The sequence below is a fragment of the Somniosus microcephalus genome, chromosome 19 (assembly GCF_052327205.1).
Source record: "Somniosus microcephalus isolate GS21.2 chromosome 19, FLI_Smic_1.0, whole genome shotgun sequence".
Taxonomy (NCBI): domain Eukaryota; kingdom Metazoa; phylum Chordata; class Chondrichthyes; order Squaliformes; family Somniosidae; genus Somniosus; species Somniosus microcephalus.
Genome location: NC_141005.1, coordinates 68,247,087 through 68,264,891, shown reverse-complemented (window position 1 = coordinate 68,264,891; position 17,805 = coordinate 68,247,087). Strand labels below are relative to the sequence as shown.

The following is a 17,805-nucleotide window of genomic DNA, read 5'->3' as shown; positions in this document are numbered from 1 at the left end:
ACACTCCAGGAATTCCTCCTCCACAGTATTGTTACTAATTTGGTTAGCCCAATCTATATGTAGATTAAAGTCACCCATGATGACTGCTGTGCCCTTATTGCACGCATCTCTAATTTCCCTTTTAATGCCATCCCCAACCTCCGCATTACTGTTTGGAGGTCTATATACCACTCCCACTAACGTTTTCTGCCCCTTGGTATTTCTCAGTTCTACCCATACAGATTCCACATCATCAGAGCTAATATCCTTCCTTACAATTGTGTTAATCCCTTCTTTAATCAGCAATGCTACCCCACCTCCCTTTCCTTTTTGCCTATCTTTCCTGAATATTGAATACCCCTGGATGTTGAGTTCCCAGCCTTGGCCACCCTGGAGCCATGTTTCCGTAATCCCAATCAAATCATATTCGTTTACCCCTATTTGCGCAGCTAGTTCATCCACCTTATTCCGAATGCTCCTCGCATTAAGACACAAAGCCTTCAGGCTTGTTTGATTTAAACCGTTGATTTCTCTGACTGCCACTTTTGTTTTTCTCCTTCCTATCTTTTGCTTTTATCCTTGTTTCCCTTTCCTCTGTCCCCTTGCTCAGGTTCCCAACCCCCTGCCATTTTAGTTTAAACCCTCCCCCAGAGCACTAGCAAACACTCCCCCTAGGACATCGGTCCTGGCCCTGCCCAGGTGCAAACCGTCCGGTTTGAACTGGTCCCACCTCCCCCAGAACCGGTTCCAATGTCCCAAGAATTTGAATCCCTCCCCCTTGCACCATTCCTCTAGCCATGTATTCATCTGAAATATCCTTCTATTTCTACTCTGACTAGCACGTGGCACTGGTAGCAATCCTGAGATTACTACCTTTGAGGTCCTATTTTTTAATTTACCTCCTAACTCCCTATATTCAGCTTTTAGGACTTCATCCCACTTTTTACCTATATCGTTGGTACCTATATGCACCACGACAACTGGCTGTTCACCCCCCCCTTCCAAGATGTTCTGCAGCCGCTCTGAGACATCCTTGACACTTGCACCAGGGAGGCAACACATCATCCTGGAGTCTCGTTTGCGGCCGCAGAAACGCCTATCTATTCCCCTTGCAATAGAAGTTGTTGTCAGCAATGCAGCTTTACAGAACAATTGAACCATGATATCTGAATATGAAGATCATTGTTTACAGAAGCCACAGTACTGTATTAAATAGTTGGTACGTGTATAGATTCTCGACGTCTGTCCCAAACTGACTTCTGGATTTTTTTTAATCGGGTCTGAAAAAATGACTTGTCCTGTTGTACAGTGATTAAATATTGCACTGATTTACTTTCTCCTAACACCTACCTGCAGCACTGGAGGTCTGGGTCTTTAAACGCTTGCAAAAGTAATGTCATGATTGATGAGCAGCTTGCATGTTCATTGATGCTGCATTTGCTGCAGAGGAGAGACCCTGTGCTGGGTATAAAAGTCGGGAAGTCTTGCCACAACTGTACAGGGCGCTGGTGAGACCACACCTGGAGTACTGCGTACAGTTCATGGTTCCTTATTTAAGGAGGGATATATTTGCATTGGAGGCATTTCAGAGAAGGTTCACTAGGTTGATTCCTGAGTTGAAGGGGTTGTCTTATGAGGAAAGGTTGAGCAGGTTGGGCCTATACTCATTGGAGTTTAGAAGAATGAGAGGTGATCTTATTGAAATATAAGATTCTGAGGGAGCTTGACAGGATAGATGCAGGGAGGATGTTTCCCCTCGTGGGGGTATCTAGAACTAGGGGGCATAGTTTCAGAATAAGGGGTCGCTCATTTAAAACGGAGATGAGGAGGAATTTCTTCTCAGTGTTGTGAATCCTTGGAATTCTCTACCCCAGAGAGCTGCGGAGGCTGGGTCATTGAATATATTTAAGTTGGAGATAGACAGATTTTTGAACTATAGGGGAGTCGAAGGTTATGGGGAGCGGGCGGGAAAGTAGAGTCGAGGCCAAGATCAGGTCAGCCATGATCTTATTGAATGGTGGAGCAGGCTCGAGGGGCCGAATGGCCTACTCCTCCTGTTTCTTTTGTTCTTGTGTCCCATCTCTGTGTCAGGTGCTGGAATTGACTGGTGAGCCCTGCGACGAGCTGGGGCTGAAACTGAAAGCAGTTAGTGACTACTGCACACAAGTTAGAGGTTGAAATTAAACTGAATTGTTTCTCTAACAGCCGTCCAACTGTGTGACTTCCCCACGGGTATAATAATTCCGTTGTAATTTATAAACTTCTGCAGTCCCATTGTTCATCCTGCAGTCTTGAGTAATGTCTGGTTACAGAGAAGACAAAGTCTCCACAGTTTTAAAATGCTGCTTTTGTACCTTCGGAGCATCAACTGTCAGTGAAAACCCAACCTAATCATTTATGTGCCTTGGTGGTTGCTGAGAATTACTGTAATTAATTCTGAATATTGAGGGCATTTTTGTTTTTGTTACAAATGAACTCGCTGTCTGTTTCTTCTGTGCTTGGGGAAAATCTGCAGAGCCACGAGGGCGGCCGGCCTGTTCCTGCTGCAGGACACGACGTTCTGCTGTGGGTCACGCCCGACCCCCACAGAGCACAAATCCTAGAGATAATGATCGCTGTCGGCAAGTGTGGCTGATGGGAAACCAGGTGAATGCTAGATTTAATGAGTTAGAAAGCACAAATACTAGAAATCAAATAAAAATGGCAAATGCTGGAAATACACTACTTGCAATCAGCATCTGAGAAAGACAAGGTAGGTAGATAGTGCTTTGGGTGCCACCTTGGTGACTGGCCTCACTTGAAATTAGTCTCTACTCTACCTGGATATTTCCAGCATTTTCATTTTTTTTTACTTAAAGGTATTTAACACTGTGTACAACAGTTAAGGTTCTTGCTTGGTTGGTGCTATCCTGAGGGGGCTGGAGTACCTAAGAACATAAGAATTAGGAGCAAGAGTAGGCCATATGGCCCCTCGAGCCTGCTCTGCCATTCAATTATATCATGGCTGATCTTCGACCTCAACTCCACTTTCTTGCCCTATCCCCATATCCCTTAATTCCTCGAGTCCAAAAATCCCCCTATCTCAGTCTTGAATATACTCAACGACTGAGCATTCACAGCCCTCTGGGGCAGAGAATTCCAAAGATTCACAACCCTCTGAGTGAAGAAACTCCTCCTCATCTCGGTCTTGAAAGGCCGGCCCCTTATCCTGAGACTATGCCCCCCTAGTTCTAGACTCTCCAGCCAGGGGAAACAATCTCTTAGCATCTACCCTGTCAATCCCCCTCTTGTGTTTCAATGAGATCACCTTTCATTCTTCTAAACTCCAGAGAGTATAGGCTCAATCTCTCCTCATAGGACAGCCCTCTCATCCCAGGGATCAATCTAGTGAATCTTTGTTGCACTGCCCCTAAGGCAAATATATCCTTCCTTAAATGAGAGCAAAACTACACAGTACTCTGTGGTCTCACCAGAGCCCTGTACAATTGTAGCAAGACTTCCTTACTCTTGCACTCTAATCCTCTAGCGGTAAAGGCCAACATGCCATTTGCCTTCCTGATTGCTTGCTGTACCTGCATGCTTAACTGTTTTTCTTATATTAGGACACGCAAATCTCTCTGAACACCAACATTTAATAGTTTCTCACCATTTAAAAAATATTCTGTTTTTCTATTCTTCCTACCAAAGTGTAAATAGCCTCACATTTCCCAACATTATACTCCATCTGCCACCTTATTGCCCACTCGCTTAACCTGTCTACATCCCTTTGCAGGCTCTTTGCGTCCTCCTCACATTGTCAGCAAACTTGTATGAAGGGACCGAGTGCAATGTATCCAAGTCATTAATATAGATCGTAAATAGCTGAGGCCTAAGCACTGATCCTTGCAGCACCCCACCAGTTATAGCCTGCCAATCTGAAAATGACTCGTTTATCCCTACTCTGTTTTCTGTCTGTTAACCAATCCTTTATCCATGCTAATATCTTCCCCCCCAACCCTATGTGCCTTCATCTTGCTTTTATGTGTCACCTTATCGAATGCCTTTCGAAAATCAAAATATACTACATCCACTGGTTCCCCTTTATCTACCTTGCTAGTTACATCCTCAAAAAGCTCTAATAAAGTTGTCAAACACGATTTAACTTTCATAAAACCATGTTGACTCTGCCTAATATGATTTTCTAAGTACTGTTACCACTTCCTTAATAATGGATTCCAGCATTTTCCCAACGACTGATGTCAGGCTAACTGGCCTGTAGTTCCCTGTTTTCTCTCCCTCCTTTCTTGAATAGCAGTGTTACATTTGCTACCTTTCAATCCGCTGGGACCTTTCCTGAATCTAGGGAATTTTGGACCAATGCATCCACTATCTCTGCAGCCATCTCTTAGAACCCTAGGGTGTAGACCGTCGGGTCCAGGGGATTTGCCGGCTTTTAGTCCAATTAGTTTCTCGGGTACTTTTTTCTTTACTGATATTAATTACTTTTAAGTTCCCCGCTTTCAATAGTTCCCACTATTTTTGGTAACATTTTTGTGTCTTCTATTGTGAAGATAGATATAAAATATTTGTTTAAAGCCCCTGTCATTTCCTTGTTCCCCAATATAATTTTTCCTGTCTTGGCCTCCAAGGGATCAACGCTTAATTTTGCTACTCTCTTCCTTTTTCCGTACTTGTGGAAGCTCTTACAATCTGTTTTTATATTTCTTGCTAATTTACTCTCATGTTCTATTTTCTCCCTTTTTATCAATTTTCTGGTCATCCTTTGCTGGTTTCTAAAGCTCTCTCAATCCTCAGGCTTACTATACTTTGCAACATTATAAGCCTCTTTTAATCTAATACTATCCTTAACTTCTTTAGTTAGGCATGGATGGATCACTTTTGACTAATCTACTGGAATTTTTTGAGGATGTAACTGGTAGAATAGATAAGGGAGAACCAGTGGATGTGGTGTATTTGGACTTTCAGAAGGCTTTCGATAAGGTCCCGCATAAGAGATTAGCGTGTAAAGTTAAAGCACATGGAATTGGGGGTAAAGTACTGTCTTGGATAGAAAACTGGTTGGCAGACAGGAAGCAAAGAGTTGGAATAAACGGGTCTTTTTCCGAGTGGCAGGCTGGTGGGGTACCGCAGGGATTGGTGCTAGGACCCCAGCTATTCGCAATATATATAAATGATCTAGACGACGGAACTAGATGTAATATCTCCAAGTTTGCAGACAACACAAAGCTGGGTGGGCGTGTGTGCTGTGAGGAGGATGCAGAGAAACTCCAGTACGATTTGGACAGGTTGGGTGATTGGACAGATGCATGGCAAATCCAGTATAATGTGGATAAATGCGAGGTTATCCACTTTGGTGGCAAAAACAGGAAGGCAGATTATTATCTGAACGGCAATAGATTGGGAAAAGGGGAAGTGCAACGAGACCTGGGTGTCCTTGTGCACCAGTCGCTGTAGGTAAGCATGCAGGTGCAGCAGGCGGTTAAGAAGGCAAATGGTATGTTGGCCTTCATAGCGAGAGGATTTGAGTACAGGAGCAAGGATGTCTTGCTGCAGTTGTACAGGGCCTTGGTGAGACCACACCTTGAGTCTTGTGTGCAGTTTTGGTCGCCTTATCTGAGGAAGGATGTTCTTGCCTTGGAGGGAGTGCAGCAAAGATTCACCAGACTGATGCCTGGGATTCCAGTAGATTAGTCAAGCACGATTTACCTTTTGTAAATCCATGTTGACTTTGTCCGAACCTGTCACTGTTTTCCAAGTGCTCTGCTATTACATCTTTTATAATGGACTCTAGCATTTTCCCCACTACCGATGTCAGGCTTACCGGTCTGTAATTCCCCGTTTTCTCTCTACCACCTTTTTTGAATAGTGGGGTAACATTAGCTACCCTCCAATCCATGGGTACTGTTCCAGATTCCATCGAATGTTGGAAGATGATCAGCAATGCATCTACTATTTCTAGGGCCACTTCCTTAATCTACATCCTAGGGTACTTATCAGGCCCTGGGGATTTATTGGCCTTCAATTCCATCAATTTCCCTAACAATACTGATTTCTTTCAGTTCCTCCCTTTCATCAGACCCTATGTTCCCTGACATCTCTGGGAGGTTATTTGTGCCCTCCTTTGTGAAGACAGAACCAAAATATGTATTTCATTGGTCTGCCATTTCTTTGTTCCCCATCATTATTTCCCCTGATTCTGACTGCAAGGGACCTACGCTTGACTTCACCAATCTTTTTCTCTTCACATATCTATAAAAGCTTTTACAGTCAGTTTTTATGTTCCCTGCAAGCTTACTCTCATATTCTATTTTCCCTTTCTTAATTAATCCCTTTGTTGAATCCTAAACTGCTCCCAATCCTCAGGTTTACTGCTTTTTCTGGCCAATTTATATGTCCTCTCCTTGGATCTTATGCTATCCCTAATTTCCCTTGTTAGCCACGGTTGAGTCACCTTTTTTGTTTTATTTTTATGCCAAACTGGGATGAACAAATTCTGTAGTTCATCCATGCGGTCTTTGAATGTTTGCCATTGCCTATCCACCGTCAACCTTTTGAGTGATATTCCCCAATCAATCTTACCCAAGTGGATTGCAGAACTGTAATGCTAAGTTTGTCTGTGGTTTCTCTCCTGCACACAGTTCTGACTTCACTGTGACATTGGATGTATCACTTACAATTGGTTACTCACTTTATTCCCCCCCCCCCCCCCCCCCAAATAAAAATCGCTGTGAAGACGGTGACTTGGGCTGGGGTGCAATTTCATGGGCACTGGCAGCAGCTCATCCAAATGGCTGCTTTCATTTGAGTCTAGACATTGTCAGGCTATTTGACTATGGATGCTTCAACTGTGTCCTCAGTCTTTATCCACTCGCACCTTCTGGCAGGGCAGAGAACACTGGCTAGTCTTTTTAAAAACCACTCCCTTTTCCTTCCTAACCCAGAGGCACTGTTGCCAGTTTCAGCACCCTGCCACTCCGCCAGGTCGAATCATCAAACTGCGCAGACTGACCACCTGAAGCATGACCTCCTTGATCTAATGGCTTGTTAAAGAGCAACATTGATGGTGACCTAGGAACAAGTTGCTCACTTTTGTAGTTACTTGTACTCAAAACTGAGTGGTTTGTAAATTTATCAGAGCCCTAAAGTTTTATACAACCGATTAACTGTTCGAATTCGTCTTGTTTAACGGTGCACTTCATAATCTTGTGGCTGCCATTACCAGTCTGGTTTATAAATCACTGGACTTGGAGTGGCACAAACAGCATGAGATTCTGCACTTTTGTGATGGCAATCACATGAAAATGTAAATACTTAGAGATATGGGGGTTCAGGATTTATTGCAAAGCTACTTGAAGTCTCGGTTCTGGCTAGACTGTTTATTATTCAATTTCAATGCATAAACCTGGGAATATACACTGCAGTTCTGTTTTTCTTGCAGGGTTATACCAAGTCGATTGATATCTGGTCAGTAGGCTGTATCCTGGCTGAGATGCTCTCCAGTAGACCCACCTTCCCAGGCAAACACTATTTGGATCAGCTCAACCATATTCTTGGTAAGAAATACAGTACCAACTTGTCTCTCTATTTGGAGGACATGACCTTGTTGTTTTATTGGTTTGAGAGACTGCTTTGAAGCCCAATTGTCTCTGCAATATTTAACTTATAACTGTAGTTCTTTCCCAGTGGTCTTTAGGGGGGGTGAGAAGAGGTTTTTCTGGTAATTGTTTCCTGTCCCCTGAAATCTGTTAAATTCTTGCTGGGGTACAGATTCATGGTGTCATCCACCTTCCAGTATTTTTAACACAACTGGCCTCTCTTCACAGGTGAATCTTGGTGTGGATGTTCGCAAGCTATTGGACCTGGGGCGTATAAAGAGAGAGGGGAGAGTGCATGTGCATCATAGCCCAGCTCAATCCTGTCCTCTCCCAATTTCTACACATTTCCAGCAGGGGTTGCTGATTAGGATTGGGAACCCTGGCTAGATAATTTCAGAGCCATTTTTTGCCTTTTTTTTTTAAAGATTCCATTTTTGTAGTTTTCCGTTAGCTTATGTGCAGTAAAACTAAAATGTATACACCAGGAAAGGGTGCAAGTGAGCTGCACACCTGGACCTGAATAGTTAAATTAGGGAGCTTGGAAAAAAGCAGACAAGAAACTTGGTTTAAAAGCTCAGAAAATGGGAATGAGTAAAATTAGATATTGCACAAATGATGGCTGAAAAGAAAATTAGGAAACCAATCTCCGTGAACACTGGTAAATAAACCCAATTCTTGGAGCATGCTCCCAGCTGGTGATATTAAAGAATAAGGGGTTATTTAATGACGGGTGCAATAGTGTGGAAAATGGATGTTATCCGTACATAAGCAGATAGTGCATTAAAGGAGCAATGTTTCCTTGAAGCTTTCTCAAAGCTGTCTAACTGTCTAGGTTTTGATGTTCTAGTATACATTTGATTGTTATGCTAAACCTTCATAAATCACTGGTTAGGCCTCAGCTGGATTATTGTGTCCAATTCTGGGCATCGCACTTTAGGGTGGATGTTAAGGCCTTGGCTAGGGTGCTGAGGAGATTTACAAGAATGATACTAGGGATGAGTGACTTCAGTTATGCGGAGAGACTAGAGAAGCTGGAATTGATCTTGAAGCAGAGAAGGTTAAGTGGAAATTTAATAGAGGTGTTCAAAATCATTGGGGGTGGGGGTTGATAAAGTAAAGAAGGAGAAACTGTTTCCACTGGTAGGACGGTTGGGAAGCAAAGGACACAGATTTAGGATAATTGGCAAAAGAACCAGGCGAGCTGAGAATTCTTTTACAGCAGCGAGTTATGCAGTGGAATGCACTGCTTGAAAGGGTGGTGGAAGCAGATTCAGTGGTAACTTTTGAAAGGGGATTGGATATATACTTGGAAAAGGAAACCTTTTTAATGCTATAGGGAGTGGGGCTAATTGGCTAGTTCTTCCAAAGAGCCAGCACAGGCACAATGGGCTGAATGGCCTCCTTCTGTGCTGTAAGATTCTATGATTGTGGCGGGTATCACGGCTGTGCTTGATCTTGTCCTGGCATTGCACTTGTTTCAGGGATCACTGGATAGGGAGTGGGATCCAGGGCTGATTATTATTTTTTCTCTTCCATAGTCCAAGGGCTCTTAGTCCAGTTGTAATACCCAAACTGTCACTCTAGCTGAGAGCAGATAACTCGGCGCAGACTAGTGATTGAACATGGGGTCTTGCCTGCATGGTTCAGTGCCACACCACATGGTACATTTACTGGCTAAGCTGTCGGTGAACTGCCCTTTCCAATTCTTGTCTGGTTCTCAGTGAAAATTTTTACCTCCGCAACGAAGTTCCAGTGTAACCCACTACAGGAAACTTTCTGGTATCCGGCACGGACGGGACCGACGTGGTGCCGGTTCATCAAAAATTCCGGATAACTGAGCGCTATAGTAAAAGATACGGAGCTCAGAGCCCCGTATAAAGCAACAAACCCTGTTGCTTCAGAACAATCGGCACAAGTTGCAAGCGTCTCTGTAGCTTAGCAACAGCTGCAGCTACACCCTTGCACAGCAACAAATGGAGTAAAAAAAAAAAGTAATAAAAGTTACCTGAACTTACTCCTGAATTTTGCCGGTTAACCAACATTTCCAGTTATTTAGGGGCCGGTTAATCGAAAGTTTCCTGTATTTGTTTTTAGGTATTCTTGGCTCGCCCTCTCCAGAGGACCTGAACTGTATAATCAATGTCAAAGCCAGAAACTACCTACAATCTCTGCCTCACAAGAACAAAGTTCCATGGAACAGACTGTTCCCCAAGGCTGATGGGAAAGGTAAGAATTAGCACAAGGGACCATTTCAGGAACGTGCCTGCAGATTTGCTTGCATTGCTCAGCTTAAGTGAGACTTGAAAGGGATCTAAAAGTTGAGGTGCAGAGAGCAAGTGCTTTTCATCCAGATCTGCAATGCCCTTTTTGGGGGAAGAACTGTAAATGATTGTGTTTTGATGATTTTTGCCTCTGGCCCAAGGAGAAGTATCTTTATGTAGCGTGGGAAGGGCAGATTACATTGGGGATGTTATGATAACCAAAAAAAAATTGTGATTTGCCCTGTTGATGACTTGGGTTGGGCTCACTCTTGCAGTATATGTAGGATTCATGCATTCAAAGAATGGAGGGGAGTCTACCAAGTACTTAACTGTTCCACTCTGGGAGCAGACCTTTGGAATGATGAACAGGAATGAATATCCAGTTCCACTCGTGCATTATTAGTTTATATCCATGAATAGAGAATCCACTGTTCCTGCTTTGTACAACTCACTTGCAGTGCTGTCGTCATTTTCCCTTCCCTGCCCATGTGGATTGAGACCCACTGACCTAGCTGGAATTAAATTGAAGGCACTGGAGATTAAAGCCTGGGACCTTCCTAGCTTGTATGGTTCAGTTCCACACTAAATAATTTGACCCATCAGCGAAGCAGGGTCCCTTCTCTTTCTGAACCAGTTCAACAGCCTTTACTATTAAATGTAATGGCATGTACAGCTATTGATCCTTTGGTATAATTTGGGAGTTACTAATGTCACATATGTAAAGAAAAGCAGGAGAAGTAAATCAAACTCACTGCACCCAGATATGGTGCCACAACAGTGCACACCACTGATCCACCTCTCCCAACCATGCAACCTCTTGGGAGAAGCAAGAACCGAGAAGAACCTGCAACCAATTCAGGAAAATCTCCAGAAAATCCTCTGACTCCCCAAGATAATCAAGTAAATGTCAAGGAAGTTGCAGTAGCGCATAGCTCCTAACAATCACAACTAACTGGCAACTTACCCTGTATAGCTGGAAACGTCCTCCAATAGGAATCTGTCACGTTCCCACATAAAGGACTGCAGTAATGGAGAGTTGTACTGTCATCACTGTATTGAAAATGATCTAGCGAAACTGCTCTGGCAGTTGTCCTGCACAATCCCTGTTTTTATTTGTAACTAGCTGATCTCCCTTGGCTTTGCACACGGCAAATCAGAAGCTGTAGTCATTCTCTTATCTGTCTCTGCTGTCTGTGTTGCTGTTTCTCTCTTTGCTCTTGTGCTTCTCTCCTCTTAACTCTTTTGCTTCTTTCTGTCCTTTTCTTTTCTATCCTTTTCCGGTGGCAGAAGGTGGGTGACGTGGCTTGGTGTGGTAGGGAAAGGAACTGCCAGAGGTTGCATTTCAAGTGGGGGTGGCAGGGAAAATGTGGCCCTAAGTGGCTCCCTTTCCGTCCCCTACATTTTCACCTAGCCATTTACCTTCTCTCTTCCATCCTGCTTGTTTCTCTTTTTAAATACCCACTTAAACCTTGCATCTTCCCCTCTTCCTTGCTTTGCTATCACTTGTCTTGCCCCAACCCTCCATCCACTCCGCCTCTTCTACTCCACCTCCTCCTAACCCCTGCCCCACCACCGGTAAGGCCAGCGGCCCCCTGACCCTCAACCAGTTTCCCTCTTTCCTGTTTTCCTCTGAAATATCTTTTGCTTTAAAAATCTATAATCAGTGCATAATCAGAACCTCAATTTTCCTCCCCTTCCCAAACAACCCCCCAATGCACATGCTCAGTCACATAACGTGACAACAGGAGTTGTGCAAATGGGAAGTGTGCAGAGACACAAGATTTTTTTAAATATAGATGTATCTTTTTTGTTACAGCTCTGGATTTATTGGATAAAATGTTGACCTTTAACCCACACAAGAGGATTGAAGTGGAGGCAGCTCTTGCTCACCCTTATCTGGAGCAGTACTATGACCCCAGTGATGAGGTAGGACAGCATACATTTTTGTTAGCCCAAGCTTACTACAGGAAACTTTCGTTTATCCGGAGGTTAAATGTCTGGAAAGCTCTATCCACCGGCAAAATTCAGGAGTCGGTTCAGCTAAGTTTTTTTTTTCTTTTCGTTGCTTTTTTTCTGCAGCCGTGGCTCTGCAAGGTCTAGCTGAAGTTGTTGCTTAGCTACAGAGACGCTTGCAAGCTACGCCGACTGTTTTGAAGCTGTTGCTAAGCAACAGGGTTTGTTGCTTCACACGGAGCTCAGAAGCTCCGTATGTTTTAACATTAGCGCTGGTTTCTACGGCAGTTTTGCTGGGACGGCACCAGCTTGGTCCCGTCAGTGCTGGATACCAGAAAGTTTCCTGTACGTTGTCTGGGCTGCATTGTGGGAACATGGAAGTGCAATGTGGGAACTGCTGCTGGGGGGGAGGGGGGTGGGCAGGAAGAGGCCTTTGATTTGGTCTTGCTAGTTGTGTAGTGTCATGGTCTGTTGCTGGGTACATACTTCAGAGCTTTACTAATTTTAGAGTTCTTTGAAGAAATAACTATTGATAGAGGAAATTGTGTGGCTGTTATGTATAGATTTTCCAAGGGCGTTTGATAAGGTGCTGCAGGGGCTTGTAAAAAAAAATTAAGGCTCATGTTATGAAGGGCAGTGTGGCAGCTTGTCCAATCATTGGGTAATGAATGTTTGAAATAAAAACGAAATGCTGGAAACACTCAGATGATGAGGCAGCTTCTGTATAGAGAGAAACCGTTAACGTTTCAGGTTGATGACCTTTCCTCAGAACTGAAAGATATTAGTTAACACTTTTTTAAACTAATACAGGAAACTTTGGTTTATCTGGAGGTTGTATGTCCGGCATACTCGATCTAACAGCAAAAATCAGGAGCCGTTTTCTATAAGTTTTTTTAGTTCTTGTTGTTTTTTTCCCCCCAGCCAGGCACTGCAAGGTCTGTAGCTATAGCAACAGCTTCAGCTAGAGATGCTTGCAGCTGCCTCTTTAGAAGCTGTTGCTAAGCAACAGTGTTTGTTGTCAGATATGGAGATGAAAACCTCCGTATGCTTCAACATTAACTTTGTATGTCCAGCAGTTTTGATAGATCGGCAACACGCCGGTCCCGTCGATGCCGGATATCACAAAGTTTCCTGTACAGAGCCAGGGAGAAGAGGAAAGAACAGAGGAGAAGGTCTGTGATAGGCTGGAGGGCAGGAGAGATTAAATGACAAAAGTGATGATGGTGCAAGGCAAAAGGGGGTGATAATGGGACAAGTAAAGAAACAGAAGAGGAGTCCAGAGGAGGTGTAAATGGTTACAGCAGAAAAGCAGAGGAGGGGGGAAATGTGAAAAATCTGGCAGAGACAGCTCCTGTGGCTCGGGAATGTGGCGGAGAATGGTAGGTAGACAATAGCACATTTGGGAGCTTTGGAAAGGGAAGGGAGGTTGGAGATGGGTGGGCGAAGGTGGGTATTTTGAGGAGTGGGATGACAGGTTTTGAAAGGGAGGAAGCCGAATCCATTGTGGCTTTTAAAAGGAAGTGGGTAAATGTTAAAATAAAAAATTTAAGTATGGGGAAAGGCTAGGGGATTAGGACTAAGTGGATAGCTCTTTGTTGGCACAGGTGTGGTCAGTTGAATGGCTTCCTCCTGTGCTGAAAAATTTGTGGGACCATTTCATATATTTGTTTGGGTGCTCATAAATTGAAAGACTGGCCACACTCCCATAGCTAGCTTGACTGCTTTGAGATGATGTGTAGCAGAGGAGACCCCCCGAAGGGAAATGGGACATAAAAGAAACAAATAGCTTTTGATATTTGTTCCCCAGAAGTGGTATTAATTTGTGGTGTGATTTCAGCCTATTGCAGAAGCACCCTTTAAGTTCGACATGGAGCTGGATGACCTACCCAAGGAGAAGCTGAAGGAGCTGATCTTCGAGGAGACAGCTAGATTTCAACCCCTCTATCAGCATTCCTAAACTACAAGCGCCCTTGCATACAGGTAATCTTTCACACACGACCACTCTCGGGTACAGTGTTGTGATGAAACAGTTGGCCAGATAAAGCATGGTTAAATTTTAGATACTCAGTGAAGGCTTAATAGGTGATCAGTCTTGTGAAAAAGCACAAGTAATGCTTCCTCACTCAATTATCCTCCAATTTTTTAAGCTTGTTCTGATGATTCCCAGCTCTACTGCACAAGCAGGAGTTAGCACAACTTCCCCAAGAGGCTACAGTTGCTGGTTGATGCCTTGAAAGGTGTTAACCCCCTTCTAAAAATGTCATTTTTATATTCCTCAATATGAGGAATGCCAGTGATGGGGAATGGATTCGATTCTGCGCCGGGCATTTATTGTCGGCATCAAGCACCATGGCCACGTGTAGAATGAAAGTTCTTTTCACTCTGTTCTAGCTCAACTCATCCCAACCTTGGAAGCACTGGTATGAATTTTTCATTTCCCACATCAGCCACCCTTGCAGCTTCTCTGATTCAGAAGGGTAGTTTAATGAGAGTTTCTGTTGGGAGGATCAGCCTTCTAACTAAATTGTGTCCTTACTTGGTACTATTTGAGTATCCAGAAATCCCCCTCTCTTTACAAATGGCAAAGGATTTTATGTTGATGCTGGGGAAATTCCTTCAGTCACTTAGACCACCTTGCTTTCCCTTCAGTACTTATCTTTTGTCTATCACCTAGATGACTAAGGGTGTATATAATGGTTATTGCTGCCTTGGATTCTCCTACCAGTGGTAAGTCTTCAGGGACAAATTCTTTGTGCTGTGGTATTCTGAAAAATGGTTCCTCAGCACCAGCATAGGATCTGAAGGTCATTCTTCACAAACTCCCGGAAGGTCCCTTCAAGTCAGTGGCTTCATATGGCCTCCACTTCTTGCAATTAAAGACAGTTGCTGTGCTGACTCTTGTTCCTGAATGTTGGCGTGAGGGAGCTTCATGTTCTACTGATCTACCACATTTTATTTTGGCAGTTCACCATGCCAATTTAAAAAAAACTTCCTTTGAGGTTTTTCCCTGAAGTGTTGCAGCTTCCACTTTGTCCCATTGGTCGCTGGGTTGTCAAACATTAGCGGAGCCCTTGATTCTGACTTGATTAAATTGAACATGAATGAGCTGTGACATTGAGCAGGCATCTTGTAGTCAGAAGAGGGCTGCAAAGGTGTAAAGCTTCAGATGGATTTTGGGGAAGAAAGAAGTGGCTTATAATAAACAAGCCTATTAAATTCCCCTCCTACTTCAGTAAAGGCAGAGCAGAATTTCAGATGAACTCTGATTAATATTCATCTGGTATCCTACAGTGTGATTTCAGGGCCCAGATTTATTGGTGGCATAAGCTGACATAGCACAGGTTACACACTTGCCCTGTGCAGACTGAACTCTACAGTACAGGTAGACTACCCTTTATCCGAACTTCTGAAAACCGAAACCCTCTAAAAACCGAAGGTTTTTTCGTTCAGCGTAAGTCGTGCGCACGACCCCCCGCGGACCCCCCCCCCCCCCCGCCGACCCACCATCCGAAATTCTCCGAAAACCGAAACACGGCTGGTCCCGAGGTTTTCGGATAAAGGATAGTCTACCTGTATACAGTAGTTTTAAAATGGAGCTGGGATTGTGCATTTTACAGTGCAGATTAACAAATGACGTATTCAACATTTGCAGTAAAAAATGGAGAATGTTGGTATCGGAAACAAAAATGTAAAATGCTGGCAATGCAAATGATGATGGGTCAACAGCTGAAACATTTTCTCTTTACTTCAGGACAGGGGAGGGCGTGTACATATATCATCCCGAATGTTGCTAATTTTCAATATGTTGCCTTTCTAGGGCCAGGACTGCAGAACTGGACATGCCCAGAGTTCGTTTGTTTCTAACTCCTCCTGAATCCTGTCTCGTGCATCTCAGCTTATTCATTGTACTCTCTCTAAAAACTCTGCCGTGGCACCTGTAACCATGGAGATTGTCCATTCTGGAAGCCATGGCGTTTTTTGCTTGCTGTGGACTCTTTCTCGACTCGGAGATGAGAATTCACACTCCGGTTGTATTGGTGTTTGCAAAAAGTCTGAAAGCTGTACAGCCAGTGCGCACACATTTAGTGATCTACATCCTATGTAACTTAGCGATGGTGTTTGAAAGAAAGCAGGACTGGCTTATTGAACTAATACACACAAAATACGACACACCCCTTTGATTTCAATAAGCACTTCAGTTTAGGTTTTTTTGAAATGCACTTTGAGAAATATCGAAGTATAACTGATCATTCAGTATTACAACTGCTCTGTGTCTGGTCACATCAGTGAAAGGTCTGTCGTTTCAAATCTTTGAATGCATTGCATGGGATTTCTAAACCTTGCATGTTCCTGTGAGATCCCCCCCAGGCCTAGTGAAAGGTTTAGATATCCAATGAGAGGGAAAAGATGTGACTGTAACCTGCATTCTTTTAAACCAGTGTTGCTCTGTTGGTTGGTTGTGTAGATTGTGTGCACTTGTACACTTTAAAGATGGCTGCCCTGCCAAGGTGGCTCCCTCATTAATAAGTCTTTTATAGATTTAAAAGTAAATTACTGGCGTATATCCCTGAAATGTTATGTAATGTTGATGTATATCAAAGACACTATTGTGTTTTACTCTAGTTTTCTTTTAATGACATTCCATTCAATATATTAAAAAAATTAACTTGATTCCAGTTCAGAAACTTAGACTTGATAACAGATCCGAGTTTAAAGTCTTACCTGGTCTGTAAGAGGGTTCTGCCTCCCATTGTCCTGTAACAGTTTTCTATATTACACAGTAATAACTGGCTCTATCAGAGGATGTACAAATGGAGGATGCTTTAGGTTGAAAATGTTTGAGCAGTTGTGAAGGAAGCCTCAGTGAGTGGGTCTCCTTGAGAGCAGCTTAGAATTCGAAGACCCTGTGTGCTTTTTGGCATTGAGAACGAAGGGTGCCGTAAAGATTCCTGTCCCTTTTCTGTGTTCGCAGAGTGTTTGTGGATGAAGCCTGTACAATGTGGAGCTTTCTTAGCTATATTTGAATTCAAAGTGCAGTGCCTGATCCTTCGTCTTGAAACCTATTGTGGTGACAATTGCCTTGTACAATTTACCGTGTCCAAGCATGACTGTTAAGCTTTGTATACAAAGACTGTCCAAGTGCCACACGCACACACATTTACTACGCTCGCACACAGACACATAGTATGAGTAAATCTTAGCGCTTCTCCAAGCTTCGTCCTAATCCTCTCATCGGTTTCCTCTTCTGGTTTGCTTCCTGTATAAATCATGTAACAATTAGCTTTGTTCCTTTCTTTAAAAAAAAAAGAAGCCGCCTTTTGCAGACTCTGTGATGTAACTGTATAGAGCACTCTGTTTCTATCATGTAACTTGTTCTGTTGGCTTTTTGTTCTGGTTGGTCTGTTGTTGCCTTTATAAATTGTGTACCCTCCAGAGAAATCTAAACACCTGATCTTCTTTAATAAATGGAAAAGCGGTTATGGTTAATTTTTAAAAGGAAAAAACCCCTGCAACAATAGGTGTCAAAATGTGATGTAACCGCATAGACATACCTGATTGTATTGTGACTGGTATTGGATTAAGCATATTATATATATGGACAAACTTGTAGGTACAAAAAGATTTATTTTGCCTTAAGTTTTTTTCAATGTTATATATGTAAACAAATTTTAATCTGTTAATGAATGTTCTTTTTGTTTCTGGCACATACAGCTCTTGTAAAATTCTTTATATCGGTGTCTCCCTGCATCTTTTAAATACAGTATGTTCTATACACCACTTCCAACAGCGTGCGCGATTAATCTCTTCAGTTCTGTTCCTTTTATATGTCGTGTGTGTATATATGCGTCCATCAGACTTAATTTAAACTCTTGTTTCTCTGGTCTCCTGCTGCTGCGCCTTCCAGTTCACTGGAGGTGAAGGATAGATGCAGTGGTTGCTACTTGGTGTTTGCTCTTATTGGTTGAATAGAGTCAGGGTTACACGAACGTGAGCTGAGTGGAGCCAGTGCTGACCCA

General features: G+C 43.2%; 1 protein-coding gene across 1 annotated transcript in view; it reads left to right on the top strand.

Moving 5' to 3' along the window:
- mapk1 (mitogen-activated protein kinase 1) overlaps window positions 1-17,566 on the top strand; it is a 112,077-nt gene extending 94,511 nt beyond the window's left edge. The window contains exons 5-9 of the mRNA XM_085961991.1: window positions 7,418-7,532; window positions 9,669-9,800; window positions 11,652-11,761; window positions 13,626-13,768; window positions 15,606-17,566. Coding sequence (XP_085818117.1) covers window positions 7,418-7,532; window positions 9,669-9,800; window positions 11,652-11,761; window positions 13,626-13,745 — 477 coding nt within the window. The 3' untranslated portion in view covers window positions 13,746-13,768; window positions 15,606-17,566. The remainder of the gene's footprint in view (window positions 1-7,417; window positions 7,533-9,668; window positions 9,801-11,651; window positions 11,762-13,625; window positions 13,769-15,605) is intronic.
- Window positions 17,567-17,805: the final 239 nt, after the last annotated feature.